The sequence below is a fragment of the Tiliqua scincoides genome, chromosome 4 (assembly GCF_035046505.1).
Source record: "Tiliqua scincoides isolate rTilSci1 chromosome 4, rTilSci1.hap2, whole genome shotgun sequence".
Lineage (NCBI taxonomy): Eukaryota > Metazoa > Chordata > Lepidosauria > Squamata > Scincidae > Tiliqua > Tiliqua scincoides.
The window spans coordinates 110,394,796-110,416,478 of record NC_089824.1 but is presented as its reverse complement, the minus strand read 5'-3'; the positions used below and the strand labels follow the sequence as shown (position 1 = coordinate 110,416,478).

The window sequence follows — 21,683 nt, the reverse complement described above, 5'->3', positions numbered from 1 at the left end:
CTTACCTGGGAGTAAGTCCCATTGACTATAATGGAACTTACTTCTGAGTAGACATGCGTAGGATTGGACTGTCCCTTAAATCAACGAGGCTTACACCCCAGTGGAATGCCTTAACAGAGACTACAGCCTTAACAGCGCAGATGTGCAGGAGGCTGGTCACTGGCGGACAAGGAGAGGCACTCTGCACATGGGCAGAGGGATGGTCCCCCTTGCCTGTGCCTTCACGTGTGCCCAGCCAGCGGGCCGTACCTGCGAGAGGATGTTCTCCTGGTTGTCCGCCTCGTCCTGCAGCTGAGGGCTGGCGGGGGGAGGGCTGGCGCTGGCGGAGCCCCACCACGCCGCCAGCAGCGCCGCGGAGCAGCCCCAGAGCAGCACCACGGGGCGCGCCATGGACGAGCGCAGCGGCTAGCGGGCGTCGGCGGGCGAGCCGGGCATGGGGCGGGCACGGCGGGGGGGCGGCGGCGGCGGCGGCAGCAGCGACCGGTCTTCTCTTCTGCCCGCGTCTGGCAAGCGAAGCGGGACCGCCACGGGGGGGGGGGCTGCGCCGGAGCCTGCTCTGCTGCCGCCTGGAGGCGGAGTCCCCGCCCTCCGTCTCCTCCTCCGCGCCTCGGCCATTGTGTCCTCCGATCCGCGGGCCCCTGTTGGGGGGCAAGGAAGGGAAGCCGGTGCCACCTGCTCGGGACTGGAGGGAGGGTCTGCACCCCGGAGGGCTCCGGTGCCCGAGCCCCAGCCGTGAGCGGGGCTGCAGCCTTCCCGCTCTGTCGCCCTGCGGAGCTCAGGGGGATTTCAGCGCTGCGCTTGAGACCAAGCGGAGAGCTGCAGTGCAGCCCCGGACGGTGGCGTAGCTAGAGGGGGTGGAAAGCACCAAGTTTGGCAGGGAGCCTCGCCGCGGTTTTGCAGGCTCCCTGCCTGCCTGCTTTGCACCCCCTCCAGCTACGCCACAGGTCCAAAACACCCTTGCTGGAAGGGGGGGTCCAAGCTGAGTTTGCTCCCAGCACAGAAGCGGGGGGGGGGAGGGTCGGGCTGAAGCTCTGGGGACATCAGGCCTTGATCAAAGAAGCAACAAGCGCGCACACACCAGCACCAAGAAGCTGTCAGACGTACAGAAGTTGGGGACAGGCCAGGGAGGCAGTACAACTGCACCCCCCCCCCACATCCCTTGAAGTGGGTTGCCTGTCACCTGCTCAGCCAGGACCTGGCACTGCCATAAAGTGCTGGGCATGCTTGGGAGTACTGTACACTGGTGTGCCCAGAGCTGTCCAGCAGCTCCTCCCCGGCTGTGCTGCACATGTCTGAGCTGCTTGCTGGCCACCTAGAGCCACTGGGACTGAGGAAGGAGACAGGAACACCACGACTAGGCCCTGTGATGTTGCCAGCCTGCTTGATGTAGTCACTGTCATTTTTAAGTGCTCTAGCTCCAGTTGGGGACCCATATTGCAAAGCAGTTACCACCAGTCCTAACCAGGGTGACTAGATACAACGGAGGACAGAGTGCCTATACCTTTAACCATTGTATAGCAGAGGAAATTTGGGCAGGTGCAGCTCAACCTGAAAGCCTGCCCAAATTCCCTCTGCTATACAATGGTTAAAGATATAGGCACTCTGTCCTCCATTGCACCTGGTCACCCTGGCCCTAACGGAAACGTGGCTTTGCTTAATGCATTTTTAAATTGTTTGTCAGTCTGTGGCCTGCCTTCATGATTTTCCTCCATTTCTCCAGTGGCAAACTGACAAGAAGATCAGGCCAGCAGCAGCCCACCTCTTACTCTAGTGCTGCTGCCAAGAGCACCTTCTTTGCTGCTGCCACTGCCTCCTCCTTCCTCTCCCCCCCCACCTGGCTGCTTGGGAAAGCAGCCAAGTGGCAAGGAAAAGTGGCAAGGCAAACTGGAGGCTGCCCTCCAGCCCCTTGCCTTACAAGCACTCCCTGAGTGCTCTGAATTCTGTTTATTTTAGACAGAACCATACAGAGGAAGGAAGTGGCAATCCAGAACAGAAGCAAGGGGGTGGGGTCTCGGCTGCCATCCTCTTCCTTTCTTTGTCCATCCAGTGGTAGCACCAAGTGCACACAAGTGATGTGTTGTGGGGGGCCTCATGCAGCATCCAAGCTGCAGCCAAGTCTATGTAAACCCCAATCCCTTGTTGCCCCAATCTTAGCCAAGTTGTGCCTCTCCTTTATACTTCTAAAACAGTAGCTGAGGGGCCATCACAGGGCCCCTTCTCCCCTTCATAATTTAATCACTGGGCTGGCCACTGCTGGAAACAGGATACTGCAGTTGTTTGATCCAGCAAGGTTCTTCATATGTTCTTAGGAAGCCAAGTAAATTAATTGCATCTGCAGATGTTGGAGACATACTCAAAGCTGAACCATTTTCTTTAAAGCAAGTTCATAAAAAACTGTGTGAACTAGAGGTGGGAAATGATGACATTATAGAACCAGCTGGCAAGTCATCAGGGCCAGAGGGCATTCACCTGAGATCTTAAGAACTTAAATGGGAAATGTGTTGATCTTCTAACTAAAAAATGTAAGTTATTGCTCAAATTATTCTTCTTGCTGGAGAACTGAACTGTAGCCAATATCAATTTCCAAGAAGGATTCGTGGAGAATCCAGGAAATTACAGACATGTCAGTCTAACTTTTCCCAGGTAAATTGACAGAAAGCATTATTCAAGTTATAGTTATCAAACATTTAGAAGGACAAGCCTTGCTGAGGAAGAATCTGCAGGGTTTCTGCTAGAAAGCTGTGCCCATCAACTTTTGAGAGCAAACCTAGGACAAGGAATCTGGAAGATTTTAATATTCTTGAACTTTTAAAGAACTTTTCACTAGGGCTGCAGTCCTTCATGCACTTTCTGAGAAGGAAGCCACACTGAACACTGGGGAACTTGCTTATGTCATGCAAACATTGGACTACGCACAAGCTTAGCAATTGTGGGCTAAGAGGCCATTTTGCCAGATTCCTGACTCAGCCTAGAGAACCTATGCCCACTTTGAGCTAATTAGTTCCCCTGTGTTCCCCAACAATGACCCTAGTTCTGCACTGCTGGACTCCACCACCAGGGTAGCTCACCTGTCCAACCTGCTGAGGTCCTCCTTCCTCCCCTCTCCTGCCAGCAGGTCCTCCTACAGCAGCACCTTGGTGCTCAGTAGGTCTTGGGCATGGCAGCCACACACCAATCTCCAGTGTCTCCAAAGTCCATCTATTCATCCATCTGTCCTTTAGTCAGTCCATCAGCCTCAAACCTGCCTGCCAGCCAGCCAGCCAGCCAGCCAGCCAGCCAGCCAGCCAGCCACCCTCCCTCCCTCCCTCCTTCTACTACCCATACTCCTTTCCTTCCTGTAGGTGCTGCTTTTATTCCTGAGTGCCTTTTTGCCTCCAAGTGGTTGCACACTTATTGCCATCTAAGGACCTGGTGTTAACCCCATGCTTGCCTGCCAGAGCAAGGGGCCACTGCTGACACCACACCCTATCTTGCACATTTCCATTACAGAAGCATGACTTATACATTGGATATTCCTTAAAAGCAAAAGAAGGTGGTGTGTGTTTGGTTTTTTTTTTTATTTCATCCTTTCCTTAAAGGATCAAGGTAGCTTACAAAATTTCCAAGCTTTGTCACATATCTACTACAGTGGAAGAAGATTAGCAATGCAATTCTAGGCATACCTACCCAGAAATAAGTTGCTTTGAGTTCAGTGGGACTTACTCCCAGGTAACTGTGTACAGTATAGGATTGCAGTCTGAGGAGAGTTACAAGGGATTAAGAGCCAATCCCAAGCTCATCAGCACCAGTAGTTCGAGCATACTGTAGGCACTGGGTGTTGCAAATGTGCCGTAAGGCACACCCATGATACCCTGTCAGTGCTGGTGCTGGCCTAGCATCAGTTGGTGCTGAGCTCTGCACTGGCCACATGCTGCCTAGAGCAAGGGAAGAGCTCCAGGCAGCAGTCAGGTTTGTGGGAGGCATTCCAGGTTGGGGGGAGAGCGAGGCAGGGGAAGGAAGTGGTGCAGGAGGGGGCGGGACCAGCAGAGCTCTGCTCCACTGGATCCATAATTCCATGTCGAGCCAGAAGGCCTGATATGGAGTCTCTCAAGTCTGCACCAGCAAAATAGCCAGCGCAGACTTGAGAAGCCCCATTGCAGGCCTTGAGTCTCTGGGGGAAAGGGACAAAAGTTCCCTTCCTCCAAGGAGACCTCTGTGGCTGCTGTGGTGCCGCAGGATGCAGTGGTAGCCACTTTAGCACTGCTGCACCTGGCAGCAGTGCCACCTTTATGATGGGGCCCTAAATAAGAATACAGTGGTGCCTCACAAGACGAAATTAATTCGTTCCGCAAGTCATTTCGTCTTGCGAAAATTTCGTCTTGCGAAGCGCGGTTTCCCATAGGAATGCATTGAAATTTAATTAATGTGTTCCTATGGGCAAAAAAAGTCAGAACAAAGTCAAATTTGGTTTACAAAGTGTTTATTAAGTGCTCTTTAAAGGCATACATACTGTACAGAGGATTTCAAAAATTCCAAGCACAAAACTTCAACTTTTTAATTTTAAAAATTCATCTTGCGAAGCATGGCCATAGAAAAAATTCGTCTTGCGAAGCACGGCATAGAAAAATTTGTCTTGCGAGTCACCAGAAAAAATCGCAAAAATGCTTTCGTCTTGGGAGTTTTTCGGTGTGCGAGGCATTTGTCTTACGAGGCACCACTGTAAATGGTTTCCACATTGGAGAGAAGCAAGGACTGAATTTCTCAAAGATCTATGTTAAAAAATAATGCAGTTTAACTTGTTCAGAAATGATCTGGAGTCAAGGTATGAGTGGTAAGCCATGTCTTTGGATGGGAAGCAGACTATGAAGAACTTGAAAAGGATTTTTTCCAACTGGGTAGGTGGTTAACAAAATGGCAAATGGGATTAAATAAAACAAAGGGACAAAACAGCTCAGCCTCACCTATACGCTGATGGGATCTGAATTTACTTTGGAGTGCTAGCTGTTGAGTGTTGGGGAAATGCGATATCCCCTACTGAAAAATGCTATGCTGACCCCTAAAGCCCCAAAACAAAGGAGTAACAATTGCTCATTTACTGGGCCTGGAAATGGCCACTGTCTGCAAATTGCCTAAAATATTTATTTCAGCATGAGATTTTGTAAGTGACAGCCCATGTTATCAGATGCATGAAGGCAATGAGAAAAAGCCTGGAATGTCAGCAGGTGTGGAGGTTATGCAGGTGAAAACTGGTTAAGTGAGTCACACTGCAGTCTGAAGTGATAGTGTCTGGACTCCATACACACATTTACCACCTACTATCTGTGATATCTACTGTAAGTCCATCCGTCTCACTAACCCAATGGTTTTCAAACTGTGAGCCATTGGCTCCCCATGGAGCCATGGAAACCAGCCAGGGGAAATGCAGAATCCTAGCAAAAAACCCATTGTAGCCCTAATGGGGAGCCATGTCCAATGACCCAGTTGGTCAAGGGAACCACCAATTGAAAAAGTTTGGGAGCCACTGCACATATCAATTTCCTTCCTTGAGCACTTCTTGCAACCTGTATTCCAAAAAAAGCCATGGACTAATCAAGTGACTATGAAATGATGTCTGCAAAAATATAAGAGTGAAATTGTTTCCTCAGTGTAAATTTTGACAAACTGTCCAATTTGCATAATTTGATTTGTCCTTGCAAAACATGTACTGTACTTGTTTTGTATCTTATGGCAGAATCTAGGTTTGGCGGGTCCTGGGGTCTTGTCCATCCTCCAGTTGTGCACTGGCCAGTTTGCCATTGGTGCTGGGGGTCTGGGGGGACAGCCTAGCCAGATTCCTGAGGCCAGGTGTCAGCAAATTTCTTATCCTGATGTGGAGGAAAATCTTTGCTCTGTTGAAGAAGTGACCCCGCAGTTGCTCATATAGCCAGGAGACAGTAACACTTGTGCAGAAAGAATTTTTAAAAAGCAGATGGTGATCTCAAATTCATTGCAGCTCACAAACATTTCTCTCAATAGACAGATTTCCAGTGTGTAGGCCAGCAACAGCTGAATACTCTATTTTGCAGCTAAATTTTCTTAGTGTTTCTTTGATGGCTTGTCTAAACTCCAAACTGGCAGTCCCTTTGTAACTTCATTTGTTAGTGGCGTAGTGGTTTGGGAGGTAGACCTGAAAGATCCAAGTTCAAATTCCCCCTCAGCCATGAAGCTTTCTGGGTGACCTTGGGCCAATCACTTTCTCTCAGCCTCACGTACCTCACAGGGTTCTTGTAAGGACAAAAGGAGGGCAGTAGCTGTGTACGCCACCCTGAACTCTTTGGAGGAAGAGTGGTACAAAAATGTGAAAATAAATTTCCTTTTACATTCAATTTTGATTGCAGTTACTAAATTTTGAGATCACTGATAGATTTGAGGTAGGTGGAAATTTGCTGAGATTGTGGAAATTCCATCAGATATTTTGCCTGCTGGGTAAATACAGCCTTTTCAATGTATTTCAAAACTGCAAGTTTTACTTCCCATCAGCTGTAAAACAGCAAATTCCTTCTTAGCAGCTTTAAATATTATTAATCATTCCACTCCCTCACCACAGACCACTGTCTTAATTTAACTTTTAGATAAACCTTTTCACCCAAGCAGGCAGACATTTTAAATTAATTTTTCACTCAACAGGATCAGTCTGAACAAAGCCCCAGGGGTTTGTTCCTTAGGCATTCACTATCCTTTGCAAAATATTCCAAAGAAAAGTACCATTGAGCCAATAAAAATATCAGCAAGGATGGGAAAAAACAACCAAAAAAAAAGTAGTAATGTGAAAAACTAAATAAAGAGAGGGAGAATAGATAAAAGGGTTAAAAAACAAGGTTGTGTTTTATGAGCTTTGAATTAAATAAGACCAGATGGTGAAAGTCTAAGTGAAAATGTAGTGTCTCTTGCAAAGCCCCACAAAATATCCAAATTCCATCCTATCCAGAATTTGTACCAGAATTCTGATTGGAAAAGACTAATACCCTGTCTGTTCTAGTGGCTGTCTGCTGGTATTCATTTGCATTTTTTTAGATTGTGAGCCCTTGGGACAGGGAGCCATTTAGTTATTTGATTTTTCTCTGTAAACCGCTTTGTGAACTTTTAGTTGAAAAGCGGTATATAAATACTGTTAATAATAATAATAATAATAATAATAATAATAATAATAATAATAATAATAATAATAATAATAATAATAATAATATCCAAACCTGGGACCTGCACAGTTCCAGGGTGTTCATGTTCAGTTTTGGAGGGAGGGGTGGGCTTGAACAGGAGCTTTAGTGTAGCCCAGATCTGCGTCTGAGCTAAATTTGGCCTTGTCTTGCTCAATGGGAAACACACTCTCTCCATCCTAGACCCTTAGGACAAAAGGGATTGGTTGTGCATCTCTCCAGGGTTTCCCAATTACTGCCTGTTTTCCCTCCTTCCACAAAAATGAATTGAACAAAGAGTTCATTGCAACCACTTTTCACACGAGTCAATAGACACTTTGCTCCATGCACTTGTATGGCATGAAGAAAAAATGACTACAAAGAAGAAGAAGAAACCTTGAGGGGAAGATGCTGCAAAAAAGATCCTGCATTTTTTTTTTTAAATGTAGGGCAGAACATAAGTTGAGCTCTCCCTAGCTTCAACACCACCAAGGTCTGAATTCAGGCCCTCCACCATCACTATCCCAAACACTTGAACGCCACAGTGGTGGTCAACTGTTTGGCACTGTGTGCAAGGCTGCAGTCCAGGAGCCAGAACTTCTATACGGTCTTGGCTGGATACTAAATGCTGCCATCCAGTCACAAGAGCCATCCGTTCAGAATCTGCATTTGTCTGTAGCTCAGATTATCTTCAAATGTCTTTTGAGGCAACTTACTCTACAGCCCAGTTAAGTGGAAGCATTTTGGATTTAAACAGATTCTTTATAGTTTAACACAATGTTAAGATGTACAAAGCCTTTAAGTTCCAGAAAGCTATGCCTTCACTAAGATGACCTAAAGTATGCAAATAAGTCCCTGGTTGCTACTGGAAGTGCCGCTTCCTATAAATCTGTCTGGTTTAAGCATGTCAGGAGGCAGTGGCCCTCCCACAGATCAACAGTTCATCTGGTGAGTGGCTTGGCTTGCTCTCTGTGGAATTGTGGCCTTTATTATGAGATACACTTAATGCTCCATGTTTGAATGGCTAAATGTAAAGATGTTCCATTTTCAGGCTTACCTAAGAATCAGTGTAACATGTGTAACACTGGGTAACATGTGTACCAAATTTCAGTTTTCTGGGTGGCCTAGAAATATTTCAACCATTCTTAGGTACATGTCTACAGAGAAATGTTCAAGTCTCCCTTTTAGAATTGTGTGGTAGGCTTGGAGTATGTGGCAAGCTTTAGTGGTAGTAGTTTATTTTCCATTGGTGGAGATACATATTGAGCCCCTCAGTTTCTAGAAAGGTGGATAGGTACAAAATACTTCTCCCCCCAGACATTTGTAATCATTTGGTTAGTTTTGCATATAGCAAATTCCAGCATTAAGTATTGTATTGGCAACCTTCAGTCTCGAAAGACTATGGTATCGCGCTCTGAAAGGTGGTTCTGGCACAGCGTCTAGTGTGGCTGAAAAGGCCAATCCGGGAGTGACAATCCCTTCCACACAGGGAGCAAGTGCAGCATTAAGAGTGGCCTGAAAATACTATATAACCATTTGGGGGTACTGTGTGAGCACCACTCTCTTCAGAAGAGAGGAGCACCACTGACCCATTTTGAACTGTCTCTAAAGCCTTGATTTAAAAGAACAAGTTTTCATGATTGAAACAACTGCAGTATGTGTGCGCGCCCCCCCCCCGCCCCCACACACCCAGCCTGGGGAAGATGGCACTTCCCCTACAAGTACAGTAGTGCTCGAAACTCCACCCATCTGGTCTGCACAGATCTGCTCACTCCACCAGAAGTGCAGAGCCAAGAGAGCAGGGGTATGGCTGGTGTCATGCCAATCCATGCAGGGCCAATCCTATTGGGTTGTCCTGCTGGCAGAATGCGTGTTCTGCCAGTGCTGGCTGCTGAAAAGTAGCAATAAAGCATGCCCAGCACTGGCAGGAAGGCCAGAGCCTTCCTATGCGCATCACTGGACCATTGGCCACCCACTGGTGAAAGTAAGCCAGAGGGAGTGGCAGGAGGGTGGTGGGGGGTGGAATGGAGATGGGCAGAGGGCAAAAGTGGGGCGGGGGAGGGAGAAACGGGGGTGGGAAGGCTGTGAAAGGGGGTGGATATGGCAGTGATAGTATGTGCAAGATCCTATCCCCTCTCGCAGCAGCTTCCACACCCCCTTTCCTCAGAGAAATGGCTGACATAGGTCCAAGGACACCCATTGCAGTGCTGGAGGCTTATGGAGGGGTAAGGAAGGCAAATCCCCTTTGCCTTCCAAAGTCTTCTGCTCTGCCCCCACCACTGGCTACAGTGTGCACTTTTTTAGGGAGGGGGAAGTGCAGCATTGTTCATGGAAGGTGCAAGCAGCCAATTTCCAGGGGTGGTGGCACCAACAGTTCCTCCTTCTAGGGCCTGCTCAGGTTCAGTTACACCAGAAGTAAGACATTTAATGGGGGGAGCGGGTTAGGAGACAAATGTGACCACCCACATGGGGAGAAAAGCATGCTGAGGGGCAGCAAGAGCATGCTGGGCCTTCTCAGTAGTGGCACCAACGCTATGGAACTCCCTTCCTCTTGACTTAAGAATGGCTCCCTCTCTTGAGACCTTTCGGCGAGGCCTGAAGACCCTTCTGTTTAAACAAGACTTCTGAGTTCTCGGCCTTTTTAACATCTTTTTATCATCTTTTAATATTTTTTACAGGCCTGATTCTTTTATGACTTGCTGCTGCTCTATGCTCTTTTTACCTATTTTTTATTCTGACTGCTGTTGTTTTTTTTATGATGTGTTAATATGTTTTTATTTGTTTTTAAATTATGTTTTTAATCTGTTGTAAGCTGCCTTGAGTCCCTTCGGGGAGAAAGGCGGGGTAAAAATAAAGTTGTTATTATTATTATTATTTATCCTACATTGGGGATCGCGGGGAGGATCTTTGTCACTGCAGGTAAATGCTATATGTAGGGCATGGCTTTGGAGCACACTGGTGGAAGGGTGTGACTTGCTGGCACACTCTCGCTGACCACTATTCACATGTTTGAAGGTTCCACCTGCACAGGGCTAAAGATGCTGCTGTTGCTGCCTGCCTTGCAGGAGGTGCTTTGCGCCTGCTTCTATTGCAGGTTCCAAGCCTCGGGGAGCACTGCGCAGGGCTGCGCAGGGCTCCCCACACCTCCTGCAGAATGCTGCAGCCCTACATTGTACAAAGTAAGTCACAAGCACTCCCCTCGACATCCTTAGTGACGCGACCTCCTGCCCCTTCTCCTGCCCCTTAAAGGGATGGGGGAAGTGTTACACGAGCTGGTGGGTCATGACCCACCAGTTTGAGAACCACTGGTGCAGGCAAATGAGAGTAGTCACCAACTTGGGGGGCATTTAGACCCCAAAACCATTTTTATTTAAAACATTTCTACCTCACTTTTCTCCCTTAGGGAAACTCAAAGTAGCTTACAGTAGCACATAAAAACATGGTTAATACAAGAGGCAAGGAAACACAATAAAACACTGTAGCAGATAACACAGGATCCAGTGCTGTGCCCATGACAGCAGTATTTAATTCTCCCCCATGTCCATTCAGTGAACTCTCCAGAGAAAAACCAAAACCCAAAGCAGGTTGAAACAATACAGAGATATTGACCATCTTAATGCAGGAGAAGACATGAAATAGCATCTGTTGGGGAAAAGAAGGGCCTCTGAGAGGGAGGTACAGGAGGCACATTGTACCTGGGCCTGGGGTCAAAAGGGGGGCCCAGGAGCCAAAGAGAACCAAAAAAGAGAGCCAGGAAACCAAAAACACAGTTGAAGAGAGAAGGGAAGGGAAAAGAAGCTGTACTCTCTGATAAAATTTCTCTCAGTGGCTCTGGGGAAAAGATTATTCAAAATGTTGTGGAAATGATTCCCAGTGTGTAAGATGTTCAAGAAGACTGGAAGATGAAACCGTCAGGATTCTGAGCCAGACACCAGATTTCATGTGGAACTGCAGGAGAAAATGTACAGCCCTAGATAACACCAGGAGATCAGAAAATAGCTGAAATACATACAAGCAAAACAAGAACATGTATTGCTGGATATTGGGGGGGGGGGGTAGAAAAATGCCTTATGGTGCTGGCAGAGGCCCAGTCAGCTAGAACCATCAACCTAGAGATCACTCAAAACTCTAGATCTTTTCTTGGGCACATCTGGTGTTAGAGGTGCTAAGTCTGTGACCTTAAAATACCCTGTTCTTTGGCTGTGTACCAGAAAGAAAGAGGCTCTCAGCCAGAATCTCCAACAGAGTTCGGAGCTGCAACAACAAACTGTTGCTGACAGAGGGCTGTTGCATTGGCAAGTCTCAAGATGTAGCTTGCTTCTCTGATCATTCATCCAACCACAAAAGCCACGTGTGGCTACTCAGATCATTAATGGATTTCCTGGTATGCTTAAATCTGATTAGGATGACCCCCTACTGGAGATGAACATGAAAAATAAGTCCCACTGTTATCCCTTATCCAGACATCTGAAATCTGAACTATTCTGAAATCCAGACATTTTCATCCAAGATTTTTTTTTTTAAGTGCAGAAAGCATGCAGAAAGTGACAAAGTGCAGAGCCAAGCAGGCATCACATTGAGAACTGCAGAAGGAGCACTTGTGAAGTGTCTACACAGGAAGCGTGAACTTAGTGTGACAACAAGGAGCACTTGTGCAGTATTTTCTATAGTGTGAACACTGGAAGCTCTTGTGCTCATTCCCATGCAAGGTGCAGGTACAGGCTGTAAGTTCTCTTCTCTGCTCTGTGGTTTTTACCTGTACAGATATTGTCAGGAAATGTCAAAGAGGCTAGCAGACACCATATGGGTAAGTGAAAGAGGAAGCATTTCTTATTAAATTTATGCAATTATTCCAAAACCCAGACAAATCTGAAATCCAGACACCTTCCTGTTCCAAGCAGTCCAGGGATACTCAACCTGTATATAAACTACTGAACATGTAAAAAATAAGCATTTCTTACTTGGCCAATTAAAATGAGTGCTTCCTACCAAATTTGAGTGCATCTTGACATACCTGTCCTTTTAATGAAAACTGGTTTCAAAACCAATCTACATTTAAAAGTTAAAATTAAACTACATTTGCTCAAATGTGATGCAAACAGATATTTAACAACTTTTCTGAAGGAAACTTTTTTCCGCTCAGTGGTTTGGAGTGGAAATAGATACAAAACATTTCATGAAGAAACTGAGAGAAGAAAAGAGATTCAGGGCCCAATCCTATCCAACTTTTCAGCACCAGTGTAGCAGCAGTGCAGCCCCGAGGTAAGGGAACAAATGTTCCCATACCTTGAAGAGGCCTCTGACTGCCTCCCCACCACAGATTGCAGTGCGCACCCCATTGGCACAGCAGCACTGGTACTGGAAAATTGGATAGGATTGGGCCCTAAATTATTTTCTAAACTAGATGAGATTTGTTTTTAATCTGTTCATTTTCATTAGTTTTAATGATGCCACCAAAATTTATATTTCCAGCTTAGAAATAAAAGTTTTGGTGACTTGTAATACTCACCTCAAATACAAAGCAAATATCACAGCCAATGTTCCCTAGTTGCACGGCATTACAACTGTGTTGCATTGTGATGACATCATTGCTGAATTTCTGCATTGCCAAACTCCATGATGCTTGAAACTCAGTTTGGAGGTGAACAGCCCTGCACCTTAGATGGAACAGTGAACGCAAGCACTGTAAGCTCTTCTCTGGCTTGGATTTTAACTCTTTTATCCTATCCTTTTCAGAAAGCCACACTGGTGACAAACCACTGCTTCACTTTTTGCATGAAAACAGCATGAAAATACTTCCACATGACATCTGTTGCTCCCAGGTTTAGGCTAAAGTCTAGTTTGGCCTTTGGAGGAAAACAGTTCAATTTTCTGAGCCCAATTCCAAGACTGAGGAGAGCGCTCTAACCCTTTACAAATCAGAGATGATTTTTTTAATCTGCTTCTTAATCTGTGGAAAGTACCCACATATTAAAACCCAACTTTTAAAAACCCAGCATATTAAAACCCAACCCATCAATGACCTGGAGACAGGGTTGAGCAGCAAAGTGGCTAAGTTTGCAGACAACACCAAACTGGTCTTCACACGAGTGGTGAAGACCAGAAGTGATTGTGAGGAGCTCCAGAAGGATCTTTCCAAACTGGAAGAATGGGCATCAAAAAGGCAGATGTGTTTCAGTATAGGTAAGTGTAAAGTAATGCACATTGGGACAAAAAATAAAAATTTCACATATAAGCTAATGGGTTCTGAGCTGTCTGTGACAGGAGAGAGATCTTGCGGTGGTGGTGGACAGCTCAATGAAAGTGTTGACCCAGTGTGCAGCGGTGGAACAGCTAATATTATATTGCCATTGTACAAATTGATGGTAAGGCCACACCTGGATGGAGTAGATAGAGAGATGCTTTTTTCCCTCTCACACACCAGAACCGGGGGACATTCACTAAAATTGAGTGTTGGGAGAGTTAGAACAGGCAAAAGAAAATATTTCTTTGCTCAGCGTGTAGTTGGTCTGTGGAACTCCTTGCCACAGGATATGGTGATGGCATCTGGCCTAGATGCTTTTAAAAGGGGATTGGACAAATTTCTGGAGGAAAAATCCATCATGGGTTACAAGCCATGATGTGTATGTGCAACTTCCTGATTTTAGAAATGGGCTATGTCAGAATGCCAGATGAAGGAGAGGGCACTAGGATGCAGGACTCTTGTTGCCTTGTGTGCTCCCTGGGGCATTTGGTGGGCCACTGTGAGTTACAGGAAGCTGGACTAGATGGGCCTATGGCCTGATCCAGCGAGGCTGTTCTTATGTTCTTATGTAACTTTCAATTTTAAATTCTCAATGTGACACATGAACTTGAAATTTTGAGTGATGGGAAACTAGTCAATGTTCAAAAATCACTGAAGACAAGGCATAATTTTTTTCTTGGTCTGGCTCCATTCAAGCTAACAACTAAAAAAAATTAGCAGAGGAAGCCCTGCAAAATTAGAAGGGAGGCCTGCAAAAATATTTCCAATTGAGCCCCACAGCTCCTAAGGCCAACCCTGATGTTCACTGGTTAGCCTTGAGCAAGCTCCTCTCTTTTAGCACAACCTCCCTAACAAGACTACTGCCAGGATAAAATAAAATAATCCCCATGGATGCCACCTTGAATTCCCTGATACAAATATGATGCATTTAATAATAATAATGCCTGCATTTACTTCTAAGTCTGTATATGCCTGCATCAGCTGGCTTTGTGTCATCTATTCAGGTACTTTGCACAATCCATACCTCATATAGTGCCCTTGTTTTGTTGGATATTCCACTTCTAGTTTATTTAGAGTCAAACCAGTTCTAAAAATAAGATCTCCAAACCAGTGGTGTTACTACGGAAGTGTGGGGGGGGGCACTTCATGTGGTGCACTGGGAGGGGGTGGTGCTCCACCCACACACTGCCTGGTGCCTCTTTGGCACTGAGGGCCACACCAAAGGGTCGGAGGTTCTCAGTGGTGCCATGCACTTGCACAAACTGAGGAAAGTTCCTCTGCCCCTCTGTTTGGAAAGGAAGGCCCCTTCAAACTTGGGTCGGAAGTTCCCAGTGGCATCACATGTTTGCACAAGCCTTCCACCGCACAAGTGTGCGACACCACCAGGAGCCTCCAGTTCAGCTGGGCCTGCCTCTTCAAACAAAGGAATGGATGCTCCCAGCGGGTTGCGTGAACAGACAAGGGCTCATGCATGTGTGCAACACTGTCGGTTACCTCCATCCCTTTGTTTGGAAAGGCAGGCCCCTCCAAATTAGGGCCAGAGGTTCCTGGCAGCGTTGTGTGGTTGTGCAAGTGTTTTTCTGTTCGCGCAAGCATGCAACACTGCTAGGAGCCTCCAGGCAGTGATGTGGGGGCAGGGTGATGACGCATTACTCTGCCCACTGCAGGAGAGGAGGTTCATCATAGGGGTAACAAGCTACCTTCCCGCACCAGGTGGTGTGGGCAAACCCTAGTGATGTCACTGCTCCACATACATATGCTAATCAGCCTGCACAGTCCGTTCAGTGATGTCCACAAAAGAAAGGATTTCGGGGGGGGGGGGAAGTCCCCCTTCAGACTTGATAAATACCTGCAGTGGCTTTTAACCCCCCTCCCCCCATATTTCCTACATTTTGAACATTCCAACCTTTCTTCCTGGCTCTATGCCTTTAATAGCATGCCATAGAGCAGGGGTGCTCAATAGGTGGATCGTGATCTACCGGTAGATCGCGAGGCAAAATGAGTAGATTGCGGAGTGCCGACCCCCCCTGCAGGTGCCTCTGGGAGGAAACGCCGGGAGTAAGGCCCATTGTACTCAATGGGGCTTACTCCCAGGTAAGTGTGGCTAGGATTGCAGCCTCACAGCCTAATCCTAGGCATGTCTACTCAGGAGTAAGTCCTGTTATACTCAGTGGGGCTCAAGGTACACCAACATACATTGTACACATAAATGTTATATGTTATGATGGCGCGAACATTGTAAAAAAAACTCTGGTAGATCTCCGGGCCTTGCTGGGTTTCAAAGTAGCTCTCGAGCCAAAAAAGTGTGAGCACCCCTGCCATAGAGATTTCCTGTCATGGAAATAAAAATGTGAGGATGAGCCTCACCTGCCACATGTTTATTGCTGTTGCTGGCACAGGAGTAAAGAATAGTTTTCACAGGGAAAAAAGTAGAAAGCAATTATTTTTATTTTCGCCATCTGTCATTAGGGTGATTGAAGGCAAAGAAGACAAGAGACTTCTACTTTTACTAGTAGTGTAGAAAGTATAGAAAGAGTAAGGACAGTACAAAAGAGTGGCAATCTCAGGGGGTAGCAAGGTTTTCAATTTATATGTTTTTTTACCTATGGGGTGGAATGTAGCAGGTTACCATACAGGTATTTGGATATTCCACTCTGTTAGGGCAAACAGCAGCTGAAGGAGATACATTAAATAGAGGATACTGTAAGGGGAAAATGGTAGCTACCCTCTCCTCCAGTAGCACAGTCCTGGTTTAATTCAAGGACCTTTCCTGGCTGACATTAATTTAAAAAAAACAAAAAAACAATGTAGGATATCCTGATCCTGGATTTCTCAATCTGAGATTTAGCCATTTTTCAATTTGATATTGTTTCCATCCGCATTACCTAAAAGCTTCACATTCCACAATAGAAAGTCCAGTAAAGAATTCTTTTACTTATTTATTTTTTTGTAATTGGTGAATTATTTTTAATTTTTCTACAAGTGGGCAACATATGAACACAACTTTCTCCAAGAGCTCATGATAAATATCTAAGAAAAAAAGGACAAGTAAATACGAGCAGAGAGAGAAAGAAAAAAGAGAGGTGTGAGAGAATTCCAACTCAGAACTAATGGAAGTCCATGAGTCTGACTGTTTACACAAATCCACAAATTTACAACAAAAATGTAAATTTCAGGAGTCTGTCTTTCGCCATTGTAAAACACATTCTCTTGCACACTTGCCACTAATGAAGCCTGCTGAATCCAGAAAGCATTGTATATATCATTGTTGTTGGCAACCTTCAGCCTCAAGAGACTATGGTATCACGCTCTGAAAGGTGGTTTTGGAACATCGTCTAGTGTGGCTGAAAAGGCCTATTCAGGAGTGACAATCCCTTCCACACTGGGAGCAAGTGCAGTCTGTCCCTGGCCTGTCTCCCTGGCTATGGGCCTTCCTTCTTTGCCTCTTAGCCTCAGACTGTTGGCCAAGTGTCTCTTCAAACTGGGAAAGGCCACGCTGCACAGCCTGCCTCCAAGCGGGATGCTCAGAGGCCAAGGTTTCCCACTTGTTGAGGTCCACTCCTAAGGCCTTCAGATCCCTCTTGCAGATGTCCTTGTATCGCAGCTGTGGTCTACCTGTAGGGCGCTTTCCTTGCACGAGTTCTCCATAGAGGAGATCCTTTGGGATCCGGCCATCATCCATTCTCACGACATGACCGAGCCAACGCAGGTGTCTCTGTTTCAGCAGTGCATACATGCTAGGGATTCCAGCACGTTCCAGGACTGTGTTGTTTGGAACTTTGTCCTGCCAGGTGATGCCGAGAATGCGTCAGAGGCAGCGCATGTGGAAAGCGTTCAGTTTCCTCTCCTGTTGTGAGCAAAGAGTCCATGACTCGCTGCAGTACAGAAGTGTACTCAGGACGCAAGCTCTGTAGACCTGGATCTTGGTATGTTCCGTCAGCTTCTTGTTGGACCAGACTCTCTTTGTGAGCCTGGAAAACGTGGTAGCTGCTTTACCGATACGTTTGTTTAGTTCGGTATCGAGAGAAAGAGTGCCAGAGATCGTTGAGCCAAGGTACACAAAGTCATGGACAACCTCCAGTTCATGCGCAGAGATTGTAATGCAAGGAGGTGAGTCCACATCCTGAACCATGACCTGTGTTTTCTTCAGGCTGATCGTCAGTCCAAAATCTTGGCAGGCCTTGCTAAAACGATCCATGAGCTGCTGGAGATCTTTGGCAGAGTATTTAGAACACTAGTATAAAGATAGAAAATGATCCAGAACAAAATTATTAAAGAACTTTTATTTTCCATACTGATATTTTCTAGCTATGTTCAACTATTAAGGAAACATGAACTAGATTAAACACACATGCACATGCACATGCACATGCGACAGATGACCCAAGCAGGAACAGAAGACATGAACAGGGATAGAAGTTCCAAGCAGGGACTTCCACTGTGCATTATCTATAAAGTCAGGGCACCTCCACATGGCCCCTTTGCACATTAGCATCCTTTGCTCTTTAAAGATCTGGTGAGATTACAGTGACACCTTGTGGTAGATATATAGCACTGTTTTACTTCTACTCTTGTATCATGCTTGCCCCACAGAAAAAGACAAATCACGCCCCATAGAAAGAGAAAAGGACAAATGACAGTCTTTATTCCCCCTACTGGTCTAAAATGAAACTGGCAGTCTTGATGGCAGACCAGTCATAAATCTGTCAAGAGGGCAATGTGACACCACTCTGTCTCTGAGAATCATGGCCAAGCATCACCTTTCAGTCTTTCCCAGAAGTTCAGGCAGTCTGCTTTTCCAGTTCTTTTCTGTCTATACAGTTTGTAACTCATGTGTTACTGCTTCTAGTAAGAGGCAACCCCTCCCCCATTTTTTTCAGAATTTCCAGTCCTCTCCTCTAATTGCCTCCCCATTTCAGCCTCTCAAAACTTGTACTATGTTGTGTGCAGGGACTCTGAGAGAATTTTATTATGGGATACAATGTTTCTTTTGGGCCCCTTCCCTAAGAGGGAGCGGGTGAAACAAAGCAGGGGAGAGTGGCAATAGGGTTGGGCAGAAAGGGGTGTGGAGAGGTGAAACAGGGTGGAGGAGGGTGGCATCAACCAGAACAGTCTTTGCAGCCCAGGTCTACTGGGCTTCCCAATGTGGAGCCCAGGTCTACCCCCCCCCCCGCCCGTGCAGTGTCAGCAGCTAGATACAGTATAGGGCGCCCTAATTATCCATGCGGGTTCTGTCCCCAGAACCCCTGCAAATATGGAAAACCTATGGTTTTCACTCCCCCCCACCTCTGAACTTGACTGGAGCTGGGCTTGAGGATCATGAAGGACTGCATAGAAACTTCGTTACACATGGGACACTTTTAATTCTAGCTGAGCATGAAAAAATCAGTTCCAGTTTTATTGTAAAACTGGAAGTCACTTTTTTTTTCTTTTTGTATTTTCAGGTATTCTGTGCTCTGGTGGACCTGGAGGTGGGGGGCGGGCGTTTGGCACCCACAGATACCAGAGATTTGCAGATGCAAACCCTCGGATAATGCAGTCCCCCTGTAATACGGAAAACCAAACGCACTCCTAAGGCTGCAATCCTATCCACACTTTCCTGAGTGTAAGCCCCATTGAACACAATAGAACTTACTTCTGAGTAGACATGCATAGGATTGTGCCCTCAGTCTCTCTAAAATCTTTTGAATATAGAAAATCATTGCAGAAAATTAGCATCATTGTATTTAGGCTAGAATGAAAAGTGTCTCGTGCACCAAAACTTACTTCTTTAGCAGCTGTAGTCCAGCAACTGTGACCCTGAGCTTCTATACACTTCTTCATGGTAAATAGCCAAAGAGCTACTGTAGCAGGTCAATTTCCTCCCAGATATGACATTGTGTCAAGGAAGTCATGTATGCATTCCTCAGTTCAGCGCATACGGCTTGCAGCAGCAGCCGCAGGCATATGCCCGTGGTAGCACCTCCAGTATCTCATATAGGCAGAGACTCTGAGTGAGATAGGAAAATATAAGATCCCAGGAAATTTCTGGGCCCCCTCCTTTGGCTCCTGGGCCCCCTTTTTGACCCTGGGATACAAATTACCCCTGCACACACACCCTCCCATGGGCCCTGGTTGTGTGAGCAGGAGTCTGTTTCTCTGCTCCTCAGGAATTGTCCTGGTAGCAGTATTCAGTGGTGTTCTTTTGTTCTGCTGGTGTTGCTTACACTTTGCTCACAAATGTATTTACTAAGACCGTCAAAAATAGTTAAAATTAGAGAAGAAATGACATGGAAAGCTAGTCAAGTCAGTGTTTGTCTATCTGCACAACACATGGCATCTCCAGTACAAACTTCATAAGCATCTCAACTTTTTCTCTTATTAAAGTTTTTGCTCTCCTATCCATGGAGGATTATTTGCAAATACATAGACAGAATGGTCTTTTTCCGCAACATGTTGTTGCCACTTCAAACTATTTTTTTCACCTCACTAATCCTAGACTGAAGAGAGCCTTCATGCTCGCTAGACTCAACATATTTCCCTCAGCTGTTCATTATGGTCGTTTCATGCGAGTTCCTCGCGAGAAACGATTATGTTTATTCTGTGGGGAGACCCCGGATACTCTTTTACACATTTTGCTTTTTTGTCCCTCTCATGATTTTCATCGTAGGATTTATCTAGAATCCTGGATTTCTAATTTTTCCCCTCAGGTATCACCCCTTCCCCAGTTGTTGGAAGACTCTATTGCTCCCTTGACGTATTCAGTGGCTAGTTTCCTGGCCTATACATTACAAAAAACGCCGGACTTTAGTTCTATAAAATCTTCTTTAAAATTTTTGTAGTCACCTCTTTCCATCTAACACCTGTTTTACTGAAAGGATAAGGTTGTCCCTTCTGGCTCCTTTTCTTTCTAGATCCTATTTCTTTTTTCTCTATTTAGTTTTCCTGAACTAGTCTAGTGGATAACGGTTGTATTGTTCCACTTTGTTGTCAGTAGTTTGCTGTAATATTTATAATGCCAATAAAGGTTAACTAACTAACTACATAGACAGAAAGCTAATGCTGGAGCCTCAGGGTCTGATATAGAGATTAGTATCACAAGTCACTCTGGACTTAAGAGATAAACCATAACACCTCCCCAAACATTTTTGCTGCTCCATTTGCAAGATGATAGGTGGGGGGAGGGGAGAGTATTTCAGCAATTTTCAGGACATCTTTTTGGGGTGGCCTTATCTTGCAATGGCAACTTGACATTGGTCAATTCTCAGGTGGGGAAGAAGTCCTGGTGAAACTGGGCACTGATAAGAGCTCCACCACTGCTGCTACTGCTAAAGAAGCAGTGGGGAAGAACAACGTAAATGGAAAGGACAGCGACTGCTGCTTCCAGTAAGATGTAAGCCCCCATTTTTTCCCCCAGAATTTCCCCAAATTGCCTCCCAGTTTCAGCCTCCCTAACATTCCACTCCACTCCTAACCACTCCAGTTGCAAAGCTCAAAGGCTCCACACAGTTTCAGATCAGCACTGTGTGGACTGCGTGTCCTTAGAGTCAAGTTCATGTCCAGAAAAGAACAGGAGTTACAACATCAACAGGGTTGGCATCACAGGTCAGGCTCTGGCTGGAGGCCTATGCACATCAGAGAACCTACTGGCTGGGTTCTCTGCAGCCAGTCTGCAGTGCCATATTCCACCAGGAGGCAGGTGGGCGAGGCCATGAGGAAGCAGGCCATGGGGAGCCCAGTGCAAGACTTTGTCCCCATAACCCCAGTAACCTGGCACCATCACTGATATGAAGTCTCTGGACTGACCAGGTATAATATAAATAGAAGACCATTGCCCTTGCCTTGGGCAATAGTGCATGTGCTCTGTTCTGGTTGTTGTATTTCTGGTCTGCTCCAGGTTGGGTCACTGCTCTTGGGGTGTCAGAGACTTCATTTTGGTTGGATAACACTGTATAACACTCCTGTAACACTGTGGAGAACTGTGTCTCCCTTTCTGCTCTCCCTATCATTTCATTGCATGGTTTTTGCTGAACTGACAAGACATCTGGCATGTTAACAGTAAACCAGCAATAATGAACCAGAGGCTGCTACCTTTTCTATCGCATACTGACTTGGACCTTCTTCCAGTAGCACTCTGAGGTTTGTCTAAATCTCAGGAGGAAGCGAGGGAAAAACAACTTGGGAGCCAACAAGTTTCCTAGTTCCTAGTTGCTAGGATTTTTCTAACACAGTTGCAGTCTCTGGGCCAAGATTCATGATAACTTTTGGCTTGATTGTGTGCTTAGACTGAAGGGCTACTTATGCTG

The 21,683-nt window shown here is 46.0% G+C and overlaps 2 protein-coding genes across 2 annotated transcripts in view; both read right to left on the bottom strand.

Moving 5' to 3' along the window:
• Positions 1–432, bottom strand: part of OLFML2B (olfactomedin like 2B) — a 30,978-nt gene extending 30,546 nt beyond the window's left edge. Inside the window, exon 1 of the mRNA XM_066622906.1 lies at positions 250–432. Coding sequence (XP_066479003.1) covers positions 250–390 — 141 coding nt within the window. The 5' untranslated portion in view covers positions 391–432. The remainder of the gene's footprint in view (positions 1–249) is intronic.
• Positions 433–17,555: 17,123 nt separating this feature from the next.
• HSD17B7 (hydroxysteroid 17-beta dehydrogenase 7) overlaps positions 17,556–21,683 on the bottom strand; it is a 41,396-nt gene continuing 37,268 nt past the window's right edge. Inside the window, exon 11 of the mRNA XM_066625971.1 lies at positions 17,556–17,632. The gene's annotated coding sequence lies outside the window, so the exon portion shown is untranslated. The remainder of the gene's footprint in view (positions 17,633–21,683) is intronic.